The 26,505-nt window shown below is 49.2% G+C and overlaps 1 protein-coding gene across 3 annotated transcripts in view; it reads right to left on the reverse strand.

Annotated features, from left to right (window-relative positions):
- Positions 1-26,505, reverse strand: part of SGMS1 (sphingomyelin synthase 1) — a 235,965-nt gene that overhangs the window by 24,353 nt on the left and 185,107 nt on the right. For all 3 annotated transcript variants that reach the window (XM_077755220.1, XM_077755221.1, XM_077755223.1), the window contains one exon: positions 10,788-11,584. In XM_077755220.1, coding sequence (XP_077611346.1) covers positions 10,788-11,410 — 623 coding nt within the window. In that variant the 5' untranslated portion in view covers positions 11,411-11,584. The remainder of the gene's footprint in view (positions 1-10,787; positions 11,585-26,505) is intronic.

Raw genomic sequence — 26,505 nt, forward strand, 5'->3', positions numbered from 1 at the left:
CGTTTTTTTTTTTTTTTTGAAGCAGAAAAACAGAACACGTCCTCTGAACCCCTTCAGTGGTTGCCAGATACATTTTCATTCAGATCCCAAGACCTTACCGAGCCCGGGAGGTCCGGGACGGCCTGGCCTGCCTCTGTCCAACCTCGTCTTCCACTGTTCCAGCCGCTGTCCTCGGGCGCCCTTGGAATCTACCCTGCAAAGTCCCTCCCGCCTCAGGCAGGAGCTCTGTGACAGCCATTCGGTCTGCTTGGTTCACGGGACACTGTCGTTACGGCCGTGGGCAGAAGACTCTGAAGAAGTTCCCTGGCGTGCTCCATCCCATCTGTTTTAATGTCTTCACCACCCCCTGCCCCGTTCCCACACTGTGGACGGTCACTCCAAAGTTGTTTCCTTTTTTTTTTTTTTTTTTTTTTTGGAGAGAGCACACAAGAGCAGAGGAACAGCAGAGAGGGACAGGATCTGAAGCTGTCAGCACAGAGACCAACACGGGGCTCGAACCCACAAACCACCAGACCATGGCCTGAGCTGAAGTCAGACGCTTAGCCAACTGAGCCACCCAGGGGCCTCTCCAAACTCCAACTGGTTTTAACTCTGCTCCCCTCCCTTTCCCTCCTTGGTACCAGCCCTTGGGGTCCCTGGATGATGTCAGGTGCTCACTACCACCTACTCAAGTTCAAATCCCCTCTACAGGACCCCACAGCTGCCTTACCTGTGTTATCTCATGGACACAAAGCCCACTCCCCAGGGCCAAAGAAGCCGCTCATTATTCTCTAAAACCCTAGTTTCTTGCTTTTGCCCAAATTCTCTCCTTGGCCTCTGCCGTTACACCTTCTGCAATGATCCCAGCCACCCGAATGCCGCCTCTGCCCGAAGCCTTCAGAGGTCCCCAAAGGGACAGCCATGTCACCCTCTGCACCACTCTGAACACGTGAACTCTGTTTCTACCCACGGGTTCTTAGCGTGACGCTGGCACCGTTAGCCTTCTGTCAGGGAATCTCTTAGACACAGTTGCAAGTCCCGGCGAGGTTCCCAGGGACACCTGCGCACTGGCCGCACCACGCGGCTCTGGGCCTCAGAACATCATTTCTTTTCTTTTTTTTTTTTTTAATGTTTTACTTATTTCTAGGAGAGAGAGAGAGAGAGACAGCGTGAGCAGGGGAGGGTCAGAGAGACAGGGAAGCACAGACTCCGAAATAGGCTCCAGGTTCTGAGCTGGCAGTCAGCACAGAGCCCGACGCGGGGCTCGAACCCACGAACCGCGAGATCATGACCTAAGCGAAAGTCGGACGCCCATCCGACTAAGCCACCCAGGCGCCCCAGAACATCATTTCTTTATTGCCCCTGATGGGCCATTCCTGCTTCTTTCCGTAAACATCTTTCCTGTAAATGCCTCCATGCATCGGCCAGAGCTCACCCGCCCTGACGCTCACTCTGCGGCCTTCCGGCACACGTAGTAACGTTCACAACACGCGCTAGGATTGCTGCACCCATGCAGACCCCACAGCCCGGGACTGAGCCCTTCTTCCCCCGCCCCCTTCTCCCTGCGTCTTCACGGCCATCACCCGGGTCTCTACTGGTCCAGGCGGAGGGCCATGAAAACCCAGAACTTAACTCACTTCTTTGGGAAAGAAAGGGCCAAGGAAAGGTCTGTGAAACACACGAAGGAGGGGAAAGAGTAAATGCCGTGGGGCCGAGAGCAAACGTATGTGCTCCCGGGGGGTTTGTAACTCATGTGACACTTCCTAGCACCCACACGAGATGGCTGGCTCAGCCTGTGGTTAGGAGACGGACGTGCCCACAGACCCTGCCCAGACAGGTGTCTGCACGAGCGGGATGCCTTTCTGCCTTTTAATGAGCCAACTCCAAGAGATTTTACATCTTTGGTACTAATTATTTTAACCACACTCCTGCTTACCATGTAGTACTGTCCCATTTTACAGAAGGAAACATTAAGATGTAAAGACTTTAAGTACTAGCCTGGGGCCAGAGCCAGTCAAGTAGAACCATTAATGGGGCCCTTGGTCTCTGGACTTTCACGTATGTTTTTTCACTAAAGAAACTGTCAAGGCAAAAGAAAAAAAAAAAGGCAATGGCTTAGATTTTCTTTCCTAAGCCCCGTGTAAAACATGCGCACTATAATACAATAACTGACTAAGTGCAGCAAATGATCCACACTGGCTTAGGGAATTTGCAAAGAACGGGTCACATTATAAAACTGTCCCCACCTAACCCACTTTAAAACACACACACACACACACACACACACACACACACACAGTACATGTTTAAATTATATATATACCTGGGTTAAATACGGACTGTAACATAAGGTAAAGAAAAAAATGTCACTCTACAAGACATGAGAGACAATATCAATATGATCTGCCTGGAACAGATATGAAGAATTAACATCAAGTGCCTTCCAGAAACTGCTAGATCCATATGTACAAAACAGAAGGAGTTACGTTTCTTGTTGGTATTTCAGGCTATCAACAAAAACGATACATTTATGTGTACATGTATATACATGTGTGTATAAACGTGTGTGCTTGTGTTATAGATACATATGCATATATAACACATAGCCATATGCACACACATAATACAAACACATCTACGGTACACCTAAATACACAGATCTAAAATGGACATAACACATGTCTGTGTTTTATATATATAAATACCTACGAGCCTACGCATAGTGCATATAGGTACATGTACACCCACGTCTTTCTGACATCGAAACTTACCACCTGCAATCACCTTCTTAGCGGTTGGTCCAGCCACAGTTAGTGGAACTGAATGGTTATTAATGTTTGCTCTGGGGCTCATGGATTAACTTTCTTTTTTTTTTTTTTTTTATTTAGAATTTTAATTTTTTTTGTTTTATTTATTTCTAGGAGAGAGAGAGAGACAGCGTGAGCAGGGGAGGGTCAGAGAGAGAGGGAGTCACAGACTGAAACAGGCTCCAGGCTCTGAGCTGGCAGTCAGCACAGAGCCCGACGCGGGGCTCGAACCCATGAACCGCGAGATCGTGACCTAAGCGAAAGTCGGACGCTTAACCGACTAAGCCACCCAGGCGCCCCATGGATTAACTTTCAAAGTAACACCGTCTCCTTTTCACAGAGGGTGTCTAACACCATAATAAGCATCTATACGAGCAGCAGTGGCTAACACTTACTGAATTTTTGGCAATTAGTAGAGCACAACATTCAATAAATGTTAGCTGCTGCTATTATTAATTTATTCATATAGGGACGTCTGGCTGGCTCACAGCCGGTAGAGGTGTGGCTCTTGATCTTGGGGCCATGAGATCGAGCCCCATGTTGGGTATAGAGATTACCTAAAAATTTTTCAAATTTCAGTATTCAGTCACAATAAAAATACATGTGCTGGGCCCTGGAATACTGAGCTGAACAGCACAGACTGAAGCCTGCCTGGTGCTTGTAGCCCAGTGGAAAGGGAGGGTAAGAAGCAAGATAAATGAGTAAAATACAGAGCATTTTATCTAGGAGTGCTAGGCAGTAAAACTGAGTGAGGGGGTCCCTGAGGGAGAGTGTCCCGGATAGAAGGCCAGGAGGACCCCGGTCAGCAGGAGCACTTTGACCTCGAAGCTGAAGAGTCAGGAGAAGAGGGACACACCCCTGCTCCTGCCCGCGGTGACACACATGGTCTGCCGAGCTGACAAGCATATTAGGGGACGCGAGGCCGGAAACAGAGACGGGGAGGCTCCTGTGACAGCCCAGCCCAGAGGACAGTGGCAGACCCAGCGCGGCCACAGAGGTGGTGAGAGGGGGTGGGCTAACAGGCCAGCGAGGCCACCTACTAAGACAGATGTGGTGCGGTAGGCCTGGGAACCAGAGGGTGTCAGGGGCTCGGGCGGGGGCTTCAGACACGTCACCTCACTCAGCCTGCACGGCAGGGCGGGGACAGACACTGCCGCCTCACTCCCACTCCACAGGAAGGAGACAATGCCGCGACAGCGGTTCAGCAAGCTGACCAAATCCACTCGGTTAGTGCAGTAAGTGGCTGTAGGGACAGATGATCTTACACAAGTAAGATCCGCCCTGTAGCCCAGTGCCTGACTGTCCCTGTCACGGTGCTGACAGGCTGGTGGGGGACACATGCGGGGACTTCTAAATGAGACCATGGGTAACTACAGACAGCCCTAATGGTTTGGGAGACACCAACCCTGGGCACGCTATAAAACCGAGGGCGAGCCTCACACTGCTTACACACACACTCCTATACCGATGACGCATACCTGAGCACACACGGAAAACCATCCCAAGGGCTAGAAACCCATTATTTACGTTTGGCAGCATGACAGGTAACCTTTGTTTTTGTTTCACTTCTAATCCACCTAGAGGCAAGCTGCATTACTTCGTTTTCTTTAGCGTGCTAAATAAACCATAACGCGTGAAAGTGGTCATTTATTGCGCCTATGTACTTTCATGTCTGCTCTCTTCCCCTTTTCTCCTAGGTCTTGGCTGAAAAACCTCTTAGAACGTTTATGTTAACTTAAAGCCTAAATTGCTGTGATTCCAGAACTCAGGGAGCTCTGCAGGGTGAAATCTAGTTTCCCCACAATTCCTAGGACTTAGGCCGGCATTTAGGTCTTGAGCTCTAGCCAGGAAAACATGAGACAGTAAGAGGAGACCACCTGTCAGGCACTGTGGGGAGGAGAAGTGAGGCGGAGCTGGGATGGAGGCCACCGCCCAGCTCCTAGAGTGACGCCCCCGTCGAGAAGGTGAGGCAGGGGCCCGAGGAAGCCTGGGAGGTGAGGAGCACTGGGGGCGGGTGGTGGTGGTGGTGGGGGGGGAGGATTATGGGAAAGGGGAGGTCCCCAGGAAAGGATAGGAAACAGAACCTCAGCCCAGGCTCCGCAGACAGACGGGGGACGGGTCGGAATCAAAGGGGAGAGAACTTGCCAGAAACAGAATGTTAGCGACTATGGTTGGGTGCCCCCGGTCAGCAGCCTCCGGGGGAAAAGCGTGACTGAAGCTGGCAGCTGAGGGATCTCCCAGAGCGTGGGAGGCAGGGCCCAGGTGGGAGGTGACCCAGTGACACAGAGCCAGATGCATTTCCTACAAACTGTGGTGGCCCAGCAACAAGTGGCCGCTGTCGGGGGCGGGTGGGGGGCAGCACCACCGGGGCAGGTGCGCGAGTCTCTGCACGGTGGGCTCGGACATGTAAGCCTTGCCATTCAACACAGAAAGGACCCGCCTCAAGTCTGCCTGGCCTGTGCACGCCGACTCGTGCTGCAGCATCGGCTAAGAAGCCCGTCTCCACAAGACGGGGCACTTCTAGACTGGCCCTCCGCTGCAGCGCCTTCCGGCCCCAACTCCTTCCCCGTGGGACCTGCGGCAAGTCAACCCTGAGTCTCGGCCACCTTCCCTGAGAAAGGAGAGCCATCATGTATGTTCAGGAATGACTGGATTAAATGACAGGACGCATGGAGAAGCCGCTTCGTGAGCTCGGCTGGCTTGGAATCTGCCACACGAACGGGGTGACGATGAGTGCTGGCAACACGATGGCCAGGTACAGAGGAAGAGAGCCTGGTCCAAAGGAAGCCAAGGCAGAAAACACCTGTCGGGATATACAGGTGACCAGATCTATCCAAGGGAGGTGGTGAGAGATCCCAGGTTAGGGAATTCTAGCTCCTCGTTAAATGCTATAGAAGATGCAGGGGTTCACAGAGAGACCCGAAAACCTTTTCCGAGGATTCTGTAGCTGAAGCCAGCCTCGTGGCTGTAACACATACAGGAGCCCACATGTTCGTGCAGCCAGGGCTTCTAGAGAGAGCCCATCCCTTCCCCCGACCCTGGCAACGTCACGTGAGTCTAAGTCACAGCCACGGTCCATCTGGCTGCTGCAATGCGTCCTGACCGGCCCCGTGTCCACACGCTTGCTTCCCTGGTGTCTACACTGCAGCCGGAGCAATTCTTTTCCAGTACAAACCTGTTCATATCATTCTCCTCTGACGACCTGTCACCACACTCAGAACAGTATTCTGTTTATCCGTGGACCATAATGTCCTCGCTCACCCGCCGTGCACACCCTGCTGGCCATCGAGTCACGGCTTCGTCTCAGCTCAGTGGGCCACGTGCGCCCTGGACTGCTGCTCGAGTGAGCCTCCGGGCCTCTGCACGGCTCCTGCCCCCAACACCCGCAGAGTGCTCCCCTCATTTGGGTTCAGGTGTCTGCTGAACTGACTTTCCTTTTTTTTTTTTTTTTTAATGTTTTATTCATTTTTGAGAGAAAGACAGAGCATGAGCAGAGAAGGGGCAGATAGAGAGGGAGATACAGAATCTGAAGCAGGTTCCAGGCTGCGCTAGCTGTCAGCACAGAGCTGGACACGGGGCTCAAACTCAGAAACCATGAGAACCATGACCTAAGCCAAAGTTGGACGCTTAACTGACTGAGCCACCCAGGCACCCCTAAACTGATTTTTNGTCATGTATTCATTTGCTGTCTGCTTCCCGCAGGGCACAACACAAGCTCCGTGAGGACACCGGGGCCTCTGCTGCAGCCCCAGGGTCTGTGACAGTGCCTGGCACCTAGCGGGCTGCTCAGGAAAGACAAGTTGAAGGGATGAACGAATTTTAAATGAGCACTTTCTATGTGCCAGGCTCTGTACCCGGCAGTGGGGCTTAGAGACGAGTGACAGGCGGCACCAAGCCTTTTCCCTGTAGGGACTGAAAACCCGGCAGTGAGGGAGACCACCCACAACGAGGAGAAAGCGGAGGGTTCACGGGAAACCCGAGCGGGGTAGTCAAACGAGGCGGGAAGACGGGGGTCAGACCCTGATGGACCCCAAACTCCACACTAAGGGCCTAGGCCTCCCTCCCAGGCGCCACCACGTATCACCCGGCAGCAGCGGCAAGAAGTAAAGAACCCGAAGTTAGAGCCGCCAGGATGCACGCCACAGGCTTCTAGGCGCTGCCAGTGCTCACACGCAGTGTGCCAGTGCCCACAGAGGGAGGAGGAAGGGGCCGGAAGAAAAGGACGGTGACTTGGTTTGGGACAAGCTGCTTGTGGCACCTGAGGCTGCGAATGTCACAAGCGTTTCTCTGGGGGTCGGGAACCCCCTGACTGACTTGGAAAGTGTAGCATCCTGCTCCCCAGCCAAGGGCTCGCGAGGTCATGGGGGCCGTGCCACGCGAGTCACACAGGCCCCTGTGTCAGCTGCGGTTCGCCCACGCCGGGGGCCCCTTACCACCGCGGTGGGGTGAGGTGTTCTCTGTCCCGCTTTCCTACAAGTGATACCTGTTCTGCGGGGAAGTCTGACACAAATGCAGAGACTTCCCAGCGATTTTTTCCCTAGTCAGTGGCTTCAAAGTCCAATTCTAAACAGGGAGACAACATTACGTACGATCTTAAACATGACAAAGTTCCAAAGGACCGGCACTGCTGCTGCTTTCCACTTCCCGCTGTCGTGGAAATCGCACGTGAGTACACGTATATACAAACACGTGCACCTACGAGCACGAGGGGGGTGTTTTGAGAAGGGAAGGAGGCAGAAAAAGAAATTGAAGTAAAAAAGTACACAACTTCTGTTTAACTGTAAAGGACACCCACAGGCGACAGAAGAGTAGTGCCCGTCTCACAGCCAAACCCGGCGTCAGGGTTCGCCAGCGCCTCACGCATCTGGCTGACGGGCTTGGGATGGGGATGTGCCCAGATTTTAGTGATGTTGTCTTTCAATTAGTCAATCACCTTCTTTCGCTTCAGCCTCTGATCCCTCCCTGAGGAGTGGAAGATACAGAAGCAGGAAGTAACGGGCTAATGCCTTAAAGGGCTCCGAGACTTTTTTTTTTAATCTTTATTTTTGAGAGAGACAGAGAGAGAGACAGAGAGAGACAGCGAGCGCAACAGAGAGAGAGGGAGACACAGAGTCCGAAGCAGGCTCCATGCTCCGAGCTGTCAGCCCAGAGTCTGACACGGGGATCGAACTCCCAAACTGTGAGTTCATGAGTTGAGCCAAAGTGGGACGCCCAACTGACTGAGCCACCCAGGCGCCCTGAAGAGCTCTGAGACTCCTAAAGTCAAATGGCCCATGGAAATTACTAGCCAAATGGGCTTCACGCCTGGGAGCTATGTAAAATTTGCTCCTGTGGGGAGAGAGGGCAAGCATCGGGAGAGTCGAGCACAAACACAGTGAGAGGTTAGCTCTGTTACACAGAACATTCCAGAACCAGAAGTATCCACTTCCCTAACACACTGGATAAATAAGACTGCTGCACCACAAGAGCCAAACCTTGGAAACAAGGGGTCTCTCTGATTCTGCAAAACATTTTAATATTCTTCCTGTGGGCCAGGGGAAGGGAGTTGGTTCATTCCCAACCACTCCATCTCTCTTCCTGTCTCTTACGCACCCGCTGTGCCAACATACTCAGGAGTGGCCTCCCAAGGAAGGACATGGAGGGCAGGGGATGTGCCCAGCAGGGCAGCGGCTGGCTGTCACGATGACAGCTGGCCTCCCTCTCTCCAGTCCCTAATCTATCAACATGGACTCCTGAGAGAAGACTTCAAAGAATCTTTACGTGGATGAAATCTGGACAAAAAAATGCTCTATGGCTAACAACCTTTAAACATAATTGGCCCATTCAATAATGTCAGAAACGGGTGCCTGGGTGTCTTAGTCGGTGGAGCGTCCGACTTCGGCTCAGGTTGTGATCTTGTGGTTTGTGAGCTCCAGCCCCACATCTGCACCGATAGTGCAGACCCTCCTTGGAATTCTCTCCCCCTCCCTCTCTGTTCCTTCCCTACTTGTGCTTTCTCCCTCACAAAATAAATAAACTTTAAAAAAAAAAAAAAAGGAAAAAAAAGAATGTTAGAAACAAAGGAAACACAGTTGTACAGCATAACAGAAATCCTCTAGACTAGAAGGCCCCTAATTTATCTGTGAGGAAAACCAAGCTCTGGAGACGCAGAGACTCACCCATACCACCTAGCATGTGGGGGCTCGGTGGGGGCTCGGCGGGGAGCTGGGACCCACAGATCCACGGCTGCTGAGAAAGTTAAATACACAAATGACTACAGCACTGGCAGTAAGTACCAGGAAAACCTGGAATCAGAAAGCTTCAAGAGAAACAGGTGTGAGAAGTCCCAGCCGAGAGAAATGTAGATAGTAATATACTTTACAGAAATGAGCCCTATGGTTGGGACACTTCCCAGAACAAGAACACAGTATTTAAAAGTCATGGTTCTAAACCAATTAATTAATTAATTAAAAATTAATGAAATAAAAGTAAAAGACTTGAACTTGGACACGATGTGACTGATCTACAATGTTGTATTCCGCAGCAGTGAATTCTTTACTTGCATGCACAAATTTTTATGAAAAACCAGAAAACAAACTCATAGTAAATGAAAGAGCAAAGACCAGGCAAAACCCAGGAATTCTACTGGCATTTTTTTTTCTAATGGGCTTTTAGGATGAATGGAAGTTCAAAAGTCAAGAGCAGATCTGTAGTCGGGCAGCTGGAAGCATGCAGTAAGCCAGTTCTGAGCGCCTCACATTTCCATAGTCTCTCCTACCTGCTCAGTCTCTTACAACTACGCAAACAAATGTCTTCTACTAAATCAAATGCATCCCAGACAACGGTTTCTATTTCAAACCTGGCTTACTGTGGCATCGCCAAGCCAACCCCAAAATAAACACTGGCCACTGAAACAACTTCCTTTATGAAAGTAAGACCATTCTTTCCAGGCACACAGGGGGGAACTGCGTTCATTTCCACACACAGATATACAATTTATAAGGTGAGAAAACATACCAGGAAAAAAACCTCATCACTTCTTGGATAAAGTTCAGAAATAAAGGATTTCTGTCATGCTATACAGTCTGTATTTTGTTTTCTTGATTTCAGACGACCTTAACTGGATTCAACCACACTGTGGGTCATGAAACGCAGTCCACTGGACAGAAACACAAATGGGGTCCCATGCACAGAACATAAAGACATTCCACTAATGTAAAAGCCAGACATGATGGTGGGAACAGCGTGGGTGTTTCCTTGGCCACACAACCTGAGCGAACAGCTCACCTGAGGCGGTCTGGACTGAGTGCAGAGCCTGGGATGAGAAAACCACCTGGCATCCAGCCGCAACTAAAAGGAGGTGCCTATGTAGGATCCTGAGAAGCCTGAACGGAACGGCCACGCGTGACTTTCCGCGCCACACATTCTGGACGGTGGAAAGCCGTGCCGGTTCATGCGCATCCCACTGACCTATGCAGAGTCATTTCCTGAGGGTGTCATCTTCCCAACAGCCCAAGCCACCCGGGAAAAGCTGTCCTGCATTCTGGGTGCGAAACGTCTTTAAATCCCTATTGCTAAGGGTTCAGGTGTCAGACTCTGTGTGGGAGAAGCTACGCAGCCATTCACGGCACAAAGCCCACTGTTGACAATTTATTTGGTGGCTTGATGACACAAGGCTTATCCGTGATTCAGCAGCCTATGCTCTCTGCAGGAGTCTGAGGGTCTTCTCTCCTGTGAAGACAGAAGACTACCACCCCAACAGCCCTATTCGTCATTCTGTATGAACCCTGTAGAAAACAGGCAGTAAACGGCACTTTCTTGGAGCTGCCAGGGCCTGAGTGGGTTCAACAGGGGATGTGATTAAAAAACAAACAAACCCTTTTGGGGTTTGGGATCTGGTATGCTTCCACTCCTCCTGCCCAAGGAACGTCAGGGCCAAATAAGCAGCACCAGACACCGGCAGGCAGAATCCCCCCGCACTCCACTACAATCGTTGAGTCCGAGAGCTTTTGCTTTACTTACTTGTATTTTAAGAGCAGCCACTGAATTAACCAGAGTCCTACGAGGATCATGCCATTAATCTCACAGATAGAAAAGGCCCACTGCACGCGGTTAAAATGGTCAAAAAACGTGTCCGGTAGCGGGGGCTGCACCTCCTTGGGAGGTACTCGCTCGTGGACGACCGAGATCATCACTGTGGTGAGGACGAAGCAGGAGAGCGCGTACAGGAAGGCCAGGCAGGTCTTGCCCCACTCCATGGGGTACTGGGAGCGCTCGGGCTCCGGCATGGGGATCTTGATCATCTCCTTCCTGTACCCGTTGGGTATCCCGTTGGGCTTGGCTTGGAGGCCGAAGCTGCCGGTGGAGCCAGGGCCGGCCGCACCTGCACCCAGGTGCCCATTGGCGTGGCCGTTCTTGTGCGCCTCCATGTGCTGCTCCACCTTCAGGGTCTCGATCATGTCCAGGAGCCGCTGCCCGCTGTCAGCCGACACGCGGCACAAGGGCGGCCGCGCGAAGTCCTCCCGGGTCAGGCCAATCAGGTCCCGGCCTGTGAAATGCTCCAGGGGCTCACAGTACTCGGGCATGGCGTGCTCCAGCAGCCACTCTGCCACCTTCTTGGGGGACCAGTACGCCACCTCCTTCATGGTCCCGGCGGGCAGGGGTCAGCGGTCCCGCGGTGGCGCGCCCATGCTGCCCGGCCTCATGCCGGGGACGTAAGAGGCCAGACGCGTGGGGCCGCTCCCGCAGCCCACACGCAGCTTTCCGGGGCTCTGGGCGCCCGAGCGTGCTCACCTCATGGTGCACCGGGGGTCTTCCTTCTGCGGAGGCAAAAGACACAGTCAGGAGGGGGCCACACATCAGTCCCAGAGGGGCGCAACAGAGAACCACCCACTGGGGAGAAGGCGCAGCGCGCACCCAGAGAACCACCTACAGAGAAAGGCGAGGCTAGCCGCAGGGCCCGGTGCAGGGTCTCCCTGGCCCATGGTTCCTTGAACGAGCCTTAGATTAGACCAGGATGGATATCAAAGGTGTGTTTCCTAAGCCAGCACTCAGCAGTGCTCTGGATATGCCTTGGTATGGGTGGGGGATTCCCTCTGTGCTTACTTGCTTTCTAAAACAATTTGAAATAATGTGGCAAATTGGCCTAATCTGCCATACTATTGGTGGAGAAATGTCTTCAAATAAAGCAGCGACTTTACAGATATACAAGAGAATCAGAGAAATGTTGAGCTTCGAGGCCATCTAGTCCAACAATTTCATAGTCCTACACACAAAAAGTACCAAAGAATCCGTTTTTCCAAATGTGGAGGCATTTTCTACTCTTCTCTCACCTGTTTTTCTCTAATAAGCATGTATTAGTGTGTAACAATCACTTAAAATCTAAAACAAGTTAAAAGTAAAGACCTTGTTCTAGAACTAATGATGGTGGTTAGTGAAATATGGCAGTCACCAGAAGACCAAGTGAAATTTGACTCAACATCTCCCATGGGTTACCCACTGGGTGAGCTCCAGCTTCTTCATCTATAGAACAAACACAGCCAAGTATCCCCTTCACAGAGTTGTTGACACTTGAAAAACTGTACGTAAATCTAGCACTAAAAGTGGTCTATTGATCCCATATCTTTTTTTCTCTTTCTCAAATTTTCTACCCTCTCCAATAGCTACTGTCTACCTCACTATGAAAACATCTTGTCCAAGAGCTGGCTAACTTTTTTTCCTCAAAAGATGAATGTGGTATTAACTACAAAAAAAAAAGTTGCACAGATTAATAGGTTTAATGGCTATAAATTAGTGATGACAGTGTTTCCCGAGTATGCTTTGGAGAATAATAATTGGATAAAATGCTCTGTGCTTTAGAAAGACTACAAATGAAGTCCAGGAACTGTACAAGCTCTCCTAGTGACAGTGGTATCGTTAGCAGTCAGCATTGCACGTTAGTTAGAAGCTCCAGGAAATCCTCAAGGGCCAGAATTGGTCACCAGGATTTCTCCAATGGACTTCACTGAGACTATCTCTCTCGCCACCACTTTCCTTCCCCAGTGATTCCTGTCAATGCCCCAGGGGGCACATTGGGCAGTAATGGCACAAACAAGACCCAAATTCAGGTCTTCAATTTCGAGGTCCACACTAATCTCTACTGAGCCCTAAATCAGAACCTGGAATGAAGATGGACTGCCATCCACTCCCAATTTCCCCACCCACGTACAACCAATCGAATGGCAGCAAAGCTCAAGCTATTCCAGGCCTTGCACAACAGTTGGGTGTTCTCTCTTCTGGGCATCCACATCGCTGTTCCACTGTCTGGTGTTATACGTGTCTGTCTGCACTTCACCCACAAGACCATGAGTGACCGCGGAAGGGCCGCCATCTTGGGCATCCACATACTCACAATGCACAGGCTGGGAGGTGCTCACTCGACATCTACTCAGTATCGCAGGCCATGTCCCTTAAGTCTATCAACTTGGAGGCAATGTCATGGAAAATAGAACCTACTGACATTGAAAACTGCTTTAAAACAATTTGGATGGTCAAGGAGGATGTGCTGGGCATTCTTCAGAGAGAAATATGCAACAGGAGTGGAACTCTGGCCATCTGAGAAGCACTAGAGAAGAGCTTCAGTCGTCGCCAATACTGACCGGTGACAAGAAGACATAACCCAAATGGGACTCCTGCTGGAAGGTCCTGCAGGAAAGGTGACCTTGCCAGCTACCCCTCGGCAGAGTTATGGTAACAGATGAGGGATACGTGGAAGTGGCTACAAGAACTCTAGAGAAGAAATCCTGGTGGAATGTTCAGGCTCAAGGGAATGAAAGGGTTTTTCATGTGGCCTCATTTCCCCTGCCTGATGTGGGAAGTCAGCCAGGAGGGGGAAATCCCAGGGGACCACAGAGACCAGACCGATACCAACTTGTTATTTCACTTCTTTTTTATAATTTTTATTTTTTATGATTTTTTTTTTGAGAGAGAGAGACTGAGCACTAACGGGAGGGGCAGGGAGAGACACACAGAATCTCAAGCAGGCTCCAGGCTCTGAGCCGTCTGCACAGAGCCCAAAGTGGGGCTCGAACTCACGGAGTATGAGATCATGTTCACTTCCTTCTGATGAGGAAATTGTCGGATAATCTCCTCCTAAGGCTTAACCATCTTTAAAACAGAAATTTTCCTATCATGTAGGAGACAAGAGAGGGCCACCAGAGGCACACACACAGACAGAGGAACGCTAATGTCACAAAATTGAGTCCATCCTGTTTCTGGCAGCCACAGGGACTCACAAGACACAGCAAGATGCAGAGGTGGCTTCCCCTGGGAACAGGACAACACAGTCGTTCCCTCCCTGAGGCTGGCCGGTGCTTCCCCACAGCGCACACTCCTCATGTACTCCTCTCCAGCAAGTCCAAGATCTTCCCTAGGCCCTTCAGGCCCCTCCCACTCCCGCCCCCTCCCTGAATCCAGACACCCACTGATACCTGCGACCACCTAATCTAACTGGCTTGTGTGCCCACAATAAGGGCCCCCATGAGAGTCGTGGAGCTGGGAGTCGAGCCCCAGCCTGGCTACAGCCCTTCCTGACACAGTCCTGACCCCTCACCGCCAAGCCTCAGTTTTCTCCGGAAAATAGGATTAACCACAACCTGCCCACCTTCCTCACAGCTTCTGCTGTGTGGACCCCATCGGGGAAAAGAAATGAAAGCTACTGATTACGCCAAGAAATAGGTCTTGTTCTTCTGCTAATGTCCTGCTTGCTTCCTGATGCCCAAGTGGGCCCCGGTGGGTGACATTTCGTGAATAGGGGCTGAAGTTGCACTTCCGAATGGCATTTTTAAAAGCCCAATCATTCTGAAACAAGAGCTCAAACAGTCTTCCAAATTCCCTGAGAAAAGAAACCTTTGTTTTTGAAGCAAGCTTTGAACCTTGGAAAGAAAGGCCTCGATGCTATTTTCCTGCAGATGATTTTAAAATCACATAAAAGGGGAAAAGAAGGTTTCCATGGAAGCAACCACCAGGCAGCTACCCAATACCCCAAAGGTCACTGCTCAAAGAAGATGACTTACTCAGAGACCTCAGGGCCCAGCTGTGGGGAACAAGGTGGGAGAGGGACTTCCTGCTGGCCTCACACACTCACTCTATTTATTTATTGAAAAATTTTTTTAACATTTATTTATTTTTGAGAGAGAGAGAGAGAGAGAGAGAGAGAGAGAGAATGAGTGGGGGAGGGGCAGAGAAAGAGACACACACAGAATCTGAAGCAGGCTCCAGGCTCTGAGCTGTCAGCACAGAGCCCGACATGGGGCTTGAACCCAAGAACTGTAAGATCATAACCTGAGCCCACGCTTACCTGACTGACCCATCCAGGTACCCCACATGCTTACTATAGGGTAGGATAGGATAAGATAGGCTGCAGACTTTCTGAGAAGTGCTTTCCCATCTAGACCCGGAAGACTGTATGTCAGGCTGAAAACAACTCCTACGACTCCTGTCCAGAAAAGCCACCCCGAATCCATTACTGGGAAAATGTTCAGAAATAATGCAGAGCTTGAAGCATTAGACTCAGTACTCAGAACGCCGGAGTAATAAGAGAATAAAATCTGGACATAAGCTCATTATATCCACGAATGCCAGAAGATGAGAGAGGAAGAGGTGCCGGGACCCCCGTTCCTCGGCAACTTTCAGACAGAAGTGACCCGGAGTCCAGGGGGCTCTCGCACAGAAGAGCAGAGTTGGTCTGGAGCCAGACCAAACCCAACGTGCATTCAGGGCCTCCCACTGCACACACCTGACGGCCTCACGGAGGTGAACACGTGTGGGGGCACTCTAAAGTCTGTAAACCCAAATTATGGAGTCCTACAAGATTAAGGGCAGGAATACCACCACCTATTCATTGAGGATTCTAAACCTAGTAGGGTTTTATCTCAGATCTCCAACTAAATCAAAAAGAAATCTGCTAATACAATCTGGCTCCAATTCTTAAAGCAGATATTTTAGGCTTTAATATTATACAAGCCATCAGATAATGTGCCACAACACATGATAAACTATTTATATAGTTCATTATCAAGGCCAGCTCTCTACAACCAGAAAAACAAGTTAAAGCAATTAGGTTGGTAATGAAAACAAAACATTAACCAAACAAAATAAGTTACTGATGACTACGTGTTTATCCCTATTCAAAAAGAATCTACTATATTATCTTATTGTCTGGCATTGTCTAGAAATAAGACTTCGTTTTGTTCACAAAAAGCTACAGTATGAATTAAGCAATGAACACAAGTTTTTAAGAAATTAAAACATCACAAAATGCATATTCAACGTGGAACAATTGCTCAGAAAATCTGAGTTATTCTTTTTTAACTTTTTAAATGTTATTCATTTTTTGAGAGAGAGAGAGAAAAACACAAGCGGGTGAGGGGCAGAGAAGGAGGGAGACACAGAATCTGAAGCAGTCCGCAGGCTCTGAGCTGTCAGCACAGGCCCGATGCGGGGCCTGAACCCACGGACTGCGAGATCATGACCTGAGCGGAAGTTGGATGTTTAACCACCTGAGCCGTCCAGGCACCCCTGAAAATCTGAGTTCTAATAATTACCCTGTACTTTCCTCCAATCCCAGGGCTTCGGTTTCCGGTGATGGAACAATTTATTCCATCTGCCTGTTGCATTAGTTTCAGGAATGTGTGTATGACTGTGCTTTGCATAACATAAAACAATACATAAAAATGTAAAAAATTATTATACTGAACGTCATTTAACCTTTGAATATACAAAGAACGTATTAAAATAAATGCCATGAAATTAAGAATTGGATTTTTACACTTTTTAAGGCACAGTGGGCCCAAGATTCAACAAACACAGCTGCCCTGTCAGTGAAGAAAGTACAGTAAAGTTCCAGATGTTTCTGAATGCTGACAATGGCAAATCAAAGCAGCAAGTGATGCATGCATAATTAGTCTTATAAGCATGCAGTGAGCTAAATTCTTTCTGCCTCCTGCATCAAATCTTTAAAAACAAAAGCAGAAGTAACATGGACTCTGTACGGATTTTACTCTACCAGCTCAAATAATCAACTTCGTGCAAGATCAGAATTTGGTGAGTGTGTAACAGCTCAGCCCTTCAACACAAACCTACCTGTGGGTGCCTTGTTAAAGAGCAATACGAATGAACAATTGACATTATAGTCTTGAAACACATGAACTGACTTTTTGTAAACACTACAAGTGCAGATGAAGGTCTTTACATCCCTAGAACTTTCCATAAAAGGCAGCATAACCTAACGGACCTTTTAGAGCAATGCACTCCACTGTGATGCTCAAGAGACAGGTGTCCAATTCTCCCACTCAGTGTGGAGAACTCCTGAAGGCTTTTCTCCAATCTAATCAGCTTGAGAGTTTTGTTTTTTGTTTTTGTTTTTTGTTTGTTTTTTGCTACTTAACACATAAAGAGTTAGCCTAAGTAGGCAGAATTCATACAATTGTATTTATTTGAAGAAAAAAGTGGTTAGAATAACTGTTTTGCTTCTGTTGAAGGACCTATGTATTTACTTCAATCTACAATGGAAGAAATTTTAGATCCTACTTTGGACGCTTTAATTTTCAAATCATCCTTTATTGTAGACTGCTGTTATGTGCACTGTTCGCAATTCCAGAGTCAAACTCTGACTGGTAAACGTAATCACCCCTTAGGGAACGGCTCTGCAAACTAAGTGCACGCCGCCTGATTTTGCTTAGACAGGAGCAGAAAGGGCCCGTGGTCCACTTAGGCTGTTAGGAGAGCCTCAGGTGGTGACATCCTTCCGCCTCCTCCACACCTTGTCTATTTCAGAAAGACCGATACTTAGATTTCACAAGATCTGAAATGTATTTTCTCAGCAGCTGCCCTATAACTTAACCAGCCGAAAGCCTCTCTTTAAATGGCGCCCCCCAAAGGAACGCATCCTGGTGTAGCAGTCCGTGGCGTTCCAGAGGGAAAGAGATGATTCTTGGCTAACAAGAGGAGTCCGTGTGACATCACGACAAGAAACAGCCCACGTCAGTTGGATACGGTATTTCACGGTTGTGGTTATTCTCTGATGGTACCAAATACACACCTGTCATCTATTTCAAGGAGAGCCGTACCCCCATCCAGTCCAGCTCACTCCTTTTCCATACCCTGAACTTCCATCTGAGTAATTCTGTGGCCGAATTAAACATTTGGCAGTCAGAAAATTCAAAGAATTATTCATTTATTATGGCAAAAATTAAAACCACCTTAAAGTTCCACAGGGAGAATTAAATATATTGTCATACAACAGAAGACTCATCAAGCCTCCACTGAAGACTGGACTAGATTTCTATGGCTGGAGGTTTTGTCAAACAGGTTACAAAAGACAGTGAGCCCATTTTTGCAAACATGCATGTATCACAACTATCCAGAGAAAAGAGAAGTCTAGGGGCGCCAGGATGGCTTGGTCGGTTGAGCATCTGACTTCAGCTCAGGTCATGATCTCACGGTCTGCGAGTTCGAGCCCCACGTCGGGCTCTGCGCTGACAACTCAGAACCTAGAGCCGGCTTCGATTCTGTCTCCCTCTCTCTCTGTCCCAACCCCACCCTCTCTCTCACTCTCTCTGTGTGTCTCCCTCTCACTCCGTCCCAACCCCCACCCTCTGTGTGTGTGTGTGTGTGGTGTGTCTCCCTCTCTTTCTGTCCCAACCCTGCTCTCTTCTCTAAATGAAGTCTAGAAGGTAATATGTCGGCTTCTGTTACCTTTGGATGCTGAAACTGTAAACTGAGTTTCTGCTTAATTTTTTCTCACTCTCTTCTTATTTCTCTGAAAACACCTATTACTTGTGTTTAGAGAAGGGCTGTTTTTCCTTCAAGCATATTCTATGTTTTTAAACATGGATACTACAGTGTAAAATTTAAAATACATGCTTCCTACGTTAGCTTTCTATCGAAATCAGAAGTGGGCTTGGAGATCTCTGTATCACTAGGTTCCCATGTCCTCCATCCAAAACAGAAGGGCCCTAGGAAATGAGCCGAACCATCATCCATGAAGACAAAGCTGAGGTCTGAAGCAAAGTGCATAAAGAGATTCTGGTCTCAGAGACTTTACATCATTCCAGAGGGAAAACAGCGACAGTCCATCAGACTCACCAGTGTGCTGTCACCTAGAGTTTCTATACCTGTCCATCTGGATATCTACCGCCAGACGTAAAAGACTGTCTGCACACCCCGCCCCGCTGTCATTAGTCAGGAAAACCGTGCAGACCTCTGACAGCTAATCACTAAGGTTTCCCCCTGGGGTCTCGCTGTAGGAACCCAGTTACCAAACTCTGAAGACAAGCTATTTCCACCCAACTGATAAGCTGCCTAGGTCTGAAATCGGCAGGACTATTTTACTTATTTAATTAATTAATTAGTTTTGAGAGAGAGAGAGAGAGAGAGAAGAAGAGCAAGCAAGTGAGTGGGGAAGGGGCGGGGGGCGGTGGGGAGAGAGGATCTGAGGCAGGTTCTGTGCTGACAGCAAAGAGCTCGATGTGGGGCTCAAACTCAGGAGCTATGAAGCTCATGACCTGAGCTGAAGTCGAACTCTTCCCCGACTGGGCCCCCAGCAGGAATACTGAACGTTCATCTGGTCAATCCGTGGTCCTTGGACATCTCAGGCCCCTGTAGCAGCGCTCAAGGATGCTGGGGTATAATCAGGTCTCCAAGTCGCACGGCTCCGTGTCCAGCCGAGGTGTGTAGTGGCGATCGCACTTGCCCCAAGGAGCTGGGGGAAGACTCCTCTTTCCGTAGCCCCGGGGGCTTCCGCTTTGCTTTCTGCCTGCAGTCTACTCCACAGCAGCCACGTCCAGGCTGCTGTCAGGTGGGTCTCTGCGGTGCGTAAGGCGGTCTCCTCATTGGACGCTGGGGGACGCTGGGGGCTCCGAGCGCTCCCCGGACGATGTCCGCATTCCTGAGCCTGCACCGCGGCCTTCCACCACACGGCCTGTCCCGACCAGCAGGGGTCCCGGGCTAACCCCTCGCTTGCGTGGGCAGGGGGGATGTGAGCTAGCAAACGCAGCCCAGAGGACACCAGCCTTGGGCCCTGGCGGCCAGGGGCAGGGGTTTTCAGACGCAAGCCTGAGGCCAGATCCAGGCGGGCAACTGCAACTAAGAGCCTTGACTCAAACAAGAAGCCCTCTGAGACGACAAAAAGTGGGCCTGCGAAATCAGTACACGATGATGCAGACTTCAAACTCCCATGACCTGTGCAGTGTCGGTCCCAAGCCAAGACATGAATGCAAACACACAAGAGAAGTCAACACACAGCAACCCCTTTGAGCCCCTTCAGCAAGCAAGAGGTCACAGGATTCCCACAGAAGAGGTACTCTGAGCTGAGGAGGAACGAGAACTGAATACTATAAATCACACAGGGAAATAATCCACCATGAGGGAGAAATTTGGCAGGTGCGACAAGTGGGAGGTTTGCCAAACCATGACCTTGAGAAAGAGAAAATAAAGTTAAGTTTGAAGAGGCTGTGAGGTGAGTTTACAAAAGAGGTAAATGACAGTTGAAACCTTCCTGGAACAGTAAGAGGAGACAGAGAGAAGACAGGTGTGTTTACGGAAGGTGTGAGGAACTCCGGGTTCTCTCGTTGGCCTGTGCCCAGTGGACGCCCCAGCAGGAAAGCAGGGAGAACAAAGAGTTAAACGGGGCTCATGAGAGAAAAGGGCAAACACATAAGGGGTACTGGTTTAAAAGCAACGGACAGGTTTTTCACACCCCCAAGCTCTAGCATCCGGCACCCATACAGTCCAGTAGGGGAGACAGAAAATGAAGTCCAGTCCATCAAGAGATGAACCAGATTTCAAAACAGGTGTCTACATGATGATCCGGGTTAGTTTCCACAGCCTCTTCAAGCTCTCCTGACTTTTAAAGAAAAACCAACAGAAAAGGCGAGAAGAGCAGAGGAGGCCAGGAAGCGGGTGGCCTGCTGGAAACGGACAGCAGAGCCAAGGAAGTAGAGCCTGGCCCCTGGGAAGGAAGGCTGAGAAGCAACGTGACTTCTGGAACAGAAGCCAGAAGGGAGAGAAGCTGGCGGCAGAAGTGCCTTGCAGGGTGGGGGCGGGAAAGCCAGACTCAGAAGGAAGGATGGGTTCGAAGGGCCTTGGGAAGGTCCCTCCAGCCTCCCCCTGTACACTGCCGAGCCACCGCCTCTGCCCACAGCTGCGCCGCCTGCATGGGCCTTCCGTGGAAGGGGGGGGGAGGGCGCCACGCAGGTAAGAGCAGGGGCTTTGTGTGGAAACAGGGACGAGGGAAAGCAGATACGAATAGGGGCTACGTCACACCCGCCCCTGAGCCTCGCCTCGTTACACACCCATGACACTGGCTGCCAGGCTGAAAATGTCCCGGCAGAGGATGACCTAAGGGTTCCCCGAACCCCAGACACTGGAAGAGAAAAGGGTACGGGTCGTCTTGCGCTGAAATCCACAGAAACAAGGTTCACGCGGAGCACGGCCGGACAGCACTTTTCGCGCTTGCCTTACCATATGAATGGACAAATGAAAGGTGACAGACATCTGAAGAAACTCTCTAGTACACAGGAAAGCCAGAGACTGACACAAAACGAGAGCATGGAAGGCACAGTCTGAGCAGGGGATTCCAAATACTAAGCACAAGTAGTATTCACAACCTCAACAGGCGCTCTGAACAAAACGGGACACGCATGGAAAGGCAGCCGGAGAATTTTAAAAAGAAAGCTGTTTGTGAATGAATTCATGGTAAACATGAAAACTACACTACGTATTAAACTGGGGGGGAAATCTCTCAGTGAAACAAGACAAAGATGGAAAACTGAGAGGAAAGGGAAAAACACGGAAAACGGAAAAACACGGAAAACGGAATCTAGTAAGATTCGTATGTGAGAGAAAACGGGTTTCTCAGAACTTAGGGGACAGGAGTGGCCAGGGGTAAAAGCGCTCGAGTGTCCATACAAGCTGGGAACATAGGTCCCTGTTATCATGGTGCAGTTAACAAATTACGTTAAAGGAAAAAAGGAGGTGACATCTTGAAGGACGCTCTGCCCCCTTGCCTGTCGCCAGCCAGAAGAGCCAGGGCAGACTCGGTGTGTGAAGACAGCGGAACGTGCCACCCCGAAATGCGCTACCTTGGCAGGTCTACTCTCAGGTGAAGGCAATCGAGAGGAAGCAGACACAAGAAAAGCTCTGCACCTCCCCACCTGCCCACAAGCCGGACGTGAGTCTATAAGAGTCGCTCCCTCACCCCTACCAGGAACAGCAGAAGGGACTCTGGGAGACTACCTGGGACTCCACCCGGAGCGGTCCACGGGACAGACCTTGCACACCTTTTCCCTTCTACTCTGCTGCCCGAGACAAGACCCAAGTCCTTTGGCGCTGGTCTTGACTTAACAAAGAAAATTTATTGTTCTTTTGTTGAGATGCTGTATTAACCCAAGTTGGTACCATTCCTTCAAGTTCCTCATCTCTATGTACCACACACCTTAATCAACTCGTTGGCTTTTCTCTTGCTCATTTGTCTTCTGTCAGTCTCATTTATGCAACCCCAGGCAGAGAGTCCCCATGGCTACAAGGAAAAGATATTATTTCCCTCCTTAACGATATCTAGAACTGGAATTACTGTGTGGTTTTTAGCCGTGCTGCTGCAATAGGCAATGGTGCCTCTTTAATACTATATAAACGCCCAGAATAATAGTACCATAAAATAGTACATTTTATAGACAGTAACCATGTCCCCCAGATTTTCTAAGTTCAGATTTCAAATATATTTCCCCCTTGTCTCATATACCACCAAAATGTCCTGGAAGGTTTAAGATTTCAGTTTCTAAACTGCTCCCCCCTCCACCCCCTACCGAATGCTTCTGCTGCCCAGAAGTAGTTACAAATTCTTAGTTAGATGTGTGCTGGTAATTTTACTCAAAAGCATGGCCATTTTTAACAATCTATGGGCTTTGGAAGACCCACAGGGGCCCAAATCACCACAAAGAACACTAAGACACAGCTAATTTAAAGCATACCTTTGGTGTTTAAATTGGGAACTGCTTAGTGTTGGTAACAGATTGAAATCAGGCAGAAATGCCAGAATATGGTTTTCTGATTAATATAAAATAAAAAAATCTTATCTGCAGTGAAGGTGTTTTGACAGTCACCCAAGGATTAGAAATACCATGTAATCAAAACTCTTCCATTTCAGTGAGGAAAAGCCTACCCAATGTCTTCTAAACTTACACCTACAGAAATAAATGTACCTCAGGGAGGGAAAAGGAAAGCTAATTTAGGGAACATGACCCAGGGGAACAACGCCACGTTCCAAAATTAGCAACAACTCACAGGCCCAGATAGGAGAAATCAAGTTCAAGTCGATTTCCCAAAATAAGTTTCTAATGCTTGTGTGGAGAGCTAGATGGACACAAACTATTTTCAGACTAGAGAGCACTGAGAGGGTGCTGATGGCCTGACACGTGCCTCCTCTGGGCATCCTTGGCCATGAAGGCGTGCTTCCAAAAAGCAAGTGGAGGTTTCCTTTACCTTTATATCCACGCTCAAAAAAGATGCAGTAAGCACTCTTCCCCCACCAACAGCTATTATACCAATTATTATAAAATGAGTATCTATCATCAACTTCTTGCCTGTCATTGGCCATGACCTTGGTTCTAACTATCTGATAACTTCTCAAACTTCCGGGGTCCACGTTCACTGGGCTTCTTTGTATTTTTTAAGTTAAAAAAACTTATTTACTTTTTATTTTTGAGAAAAAGAACACGAGCAGGGGAAAGACAGAGAGAAAGGGAGACACAGAATTCAAAGCAGGCTCTGGGCTCTGAGCTGTCAGCACACAGTCTGATGCGGGGCTCAAACCCATAAACCGTAAGATCATGACCTGAGCCGAAGTCGGACGCTTAACTGACTGAGCCACCCAAGCGCCACCCCTCCAAATTCTTTTTAATTTGCGTATACTGACACACAACGTTATGTTAGCTGCAGATGTACAACGTGGTAATTTAACGTCTCTCCATACAGTGTGCTTCTTTATTAACGTACCAGTGGTTAACAGCACCAAGTTCGGCTGCACAGAAGGGATAATCCTTGTCCATCAAACTGGTGGGCACGGATGCACAGACTTGCCTGGAAAGTCTGCAGCTCCAGCCTTGCACTGAGGCTGAGTGCCACCAGGGGGCAGCAGAGGGTCCGTGAAATCACACACTCCTCCCCGCACCCGTCCCCAGCTGCAAAGGATTTTGGAGACCTCCTGGAACAGAGATCTCGCACTTAAGCAGTTCAAGGAGGTACCAAAGCAACAGGGACTAGAACCTCTGTCTCTGGGCCACAACCAATGTTCCTTCCATCTGATCCTAATGTGCATCGAGCGGCCCTACCATCAGCAACACGGCCGTCTTCTGGCTTCTAGGTGACCACACTCCAAGTCAGCGTGATCCTACATTCTCACCTAAACAAGACACTTAAGCATTGATTCTTGCTTTATATAAAAAACTTCCTAAGTTTTGTGCTCTGGCTACTGTAACTTAATACAACAGAATCAGAACCCTGAAAATGGTGAGCAAATCAATGATGGACAGGTGAAGTGTAGAAGTACTGTGTAAAATCACGTAAATTATACAATTAGCAAAAGCCAGGATGAAGAAACAGGAGATCTGAACAAGCACAGCTATGGCTATTGTTCATGTGGTGAAATACATTCTAAAAAAAAAAATTTTTCTTTTAATATTTATTTTTGAGGGTGGGAGGGGCAGCGAGAGAGGGGGACACAGTATCCGAAGACAGGCTCCAGGCTCTGAGTTGTCCTCACAGAGCCCGACACAGGGCATGAGATCATGACCTGAGCAAAGTCAGATGCTTAGCCGACTGCGCCCCCCAGGTGCCCCCGAAACACATTCTTCCTAAACAAATGTATGTGAGCACGGCTGACACATAACGTGGCTTAGTGGCAGCTGTACCCCACAGCGGTTTGACTTCTCCGTTCGTTATGCTGTGCTCACCACAGGTGTGGCTACCTTCTCCACCGCACCCCGCCCTCACCGCACCAGTGACTGTATTCCCCGTGCTGAGCCCTCCAGCCCCAGGACAGATTCATCCCGGCCCGGAAGTGTCTCTCTCTCCCCTTCGCCCGCCGGTCTGTCCCCACCCGCTCCCCTCCAGCAGCCATCGGCCTCTTCTCTGCTGGAACACATTCTCTACTCTCAAACGACTCCAACACCTGTCACTGTGTGGCGCTGGGGCGAAGGATGTTCTGAATGGATCCCATACACTGTTCTCTCTGGTTCACACATATCCATGACGGTTCTAACACTGACCCACACCTCACGCCAAGTGTAGGAGCCATAGCCTTAAACAAACAACCATAAAGATAACAGTCAAATACTTCAGAAGTGAAAACACTGGACAACATGTTTTTAATCTGTCCCAGATTGCAAATACAAAGAACTATTAAAAATCCGCTAAAGGGAAAGACTTGAAACAAAGATTATAAGCAGGCCAATCACATACACACAGACACAAAGCCAACCAACAAATATGGAGGAGAAAAACCCCAATCTCACCGATTGAAAACAGTTATAGCTACTGACCTGCCGAAGATGAAAAAGAACCATAATTAAAAACAAAACAAAGAAGCAAAAAAAACAAAAACAAAAAAAAACAAACCCCAACACAACCAGCCCCTCCCTGTTCTGGCAACCCTACCTCTGAAGCAGACCATGAATCCACTCCCTTATTTCCACGCAACCACCACGGCACAACACCACGTTTCATCTGAATTACTGCCCCGGCCCCAACCCACCCAAACTCCAACCACAGTCTCCATAAGGCGCCAAGCGAATTTCTTGAAGCGTGGCTCCGTCTGGGCAGTCCTGCAATGCTTAACACTGCCCTTAGAATGAAACCCACGCTGGACCGTTACATAGCTTGCCAGACTCTTCCTGCCTTTGCACAGCCAGGTGCCGCTACTGCACACTATGCTTCCATTACTCCAGTCTGTTTCTAGTTGCTGACTGCCGCAGGGCCTTTGAACATGCAGTCACTGCTGCCTGGGGCACTTTCACCCTATTTCTTCACTCCGATGTCACCTCTTCGGACAAGCATCCTGTGGCCATCCTCTTATGTACATTGTCTCACTTACTGAGTGTGTCTCTCTGTCCTACCACAATGGAAGCTGCTGGAAGGAAGGTCCCCTGTTGTGTTTTTCCATTACTCATCCCTAGGAGCTAAGACAGTGCTTGGTGCATGGTAGGCACTTAGCAAAATACCCATTCCACTGATGAAAACGGAAATACTGGCTAAGGAAGGGAGGTTGACTATATTTGACTCTAAGAACACAGGTCTTTTTTTGAAAAAATGTTTATTTATTTACTTTTGAGGGAGAGACAGTGAGAGAGAGCGAGTGAGCATGCGCACGCATAAGCAGGGGAGCGGCAGAGAGAGAGGGAGACACAGAATCCGAAGCAGGCTCCAGGCTCTGAGCTGTCAGCACAGAGCCCAACACGGGGCTCAAACCCATGAACTGTGAGATCACAACCTGAGCCAAAATCAGGCACTTAACCGACTGGGCCACCCAGGTGCCCCTAAGGACACAGGTCTTAATTCCACATTCTTCCCAGTGTCAGGATAAATAGATTATTCTCTTTAAAACTCATTTTCTCTCACCTATAAGAAGACAATAAATCCATAAACTATGTCATCAAAAAATTCATTAAAAAAATAGTCTCTTGAAAAGAAATACCGCTAGGATACT

Source organism: Crocuta crocuta, unplaced genomic scaffold (assembly GCF_008692635.1).
Source record: "Crocuta crocuta isolate KB4526 unplaced genomic scaffold, BGI_CrCroc_1.0 scaffold2, whole genome shotgun sequence".
NCBI lineage: Eukaryota > Metazoa > Chordata > Mammalia > Carnivora > Hyaenidae > Crocuta > Crocuta crocuta.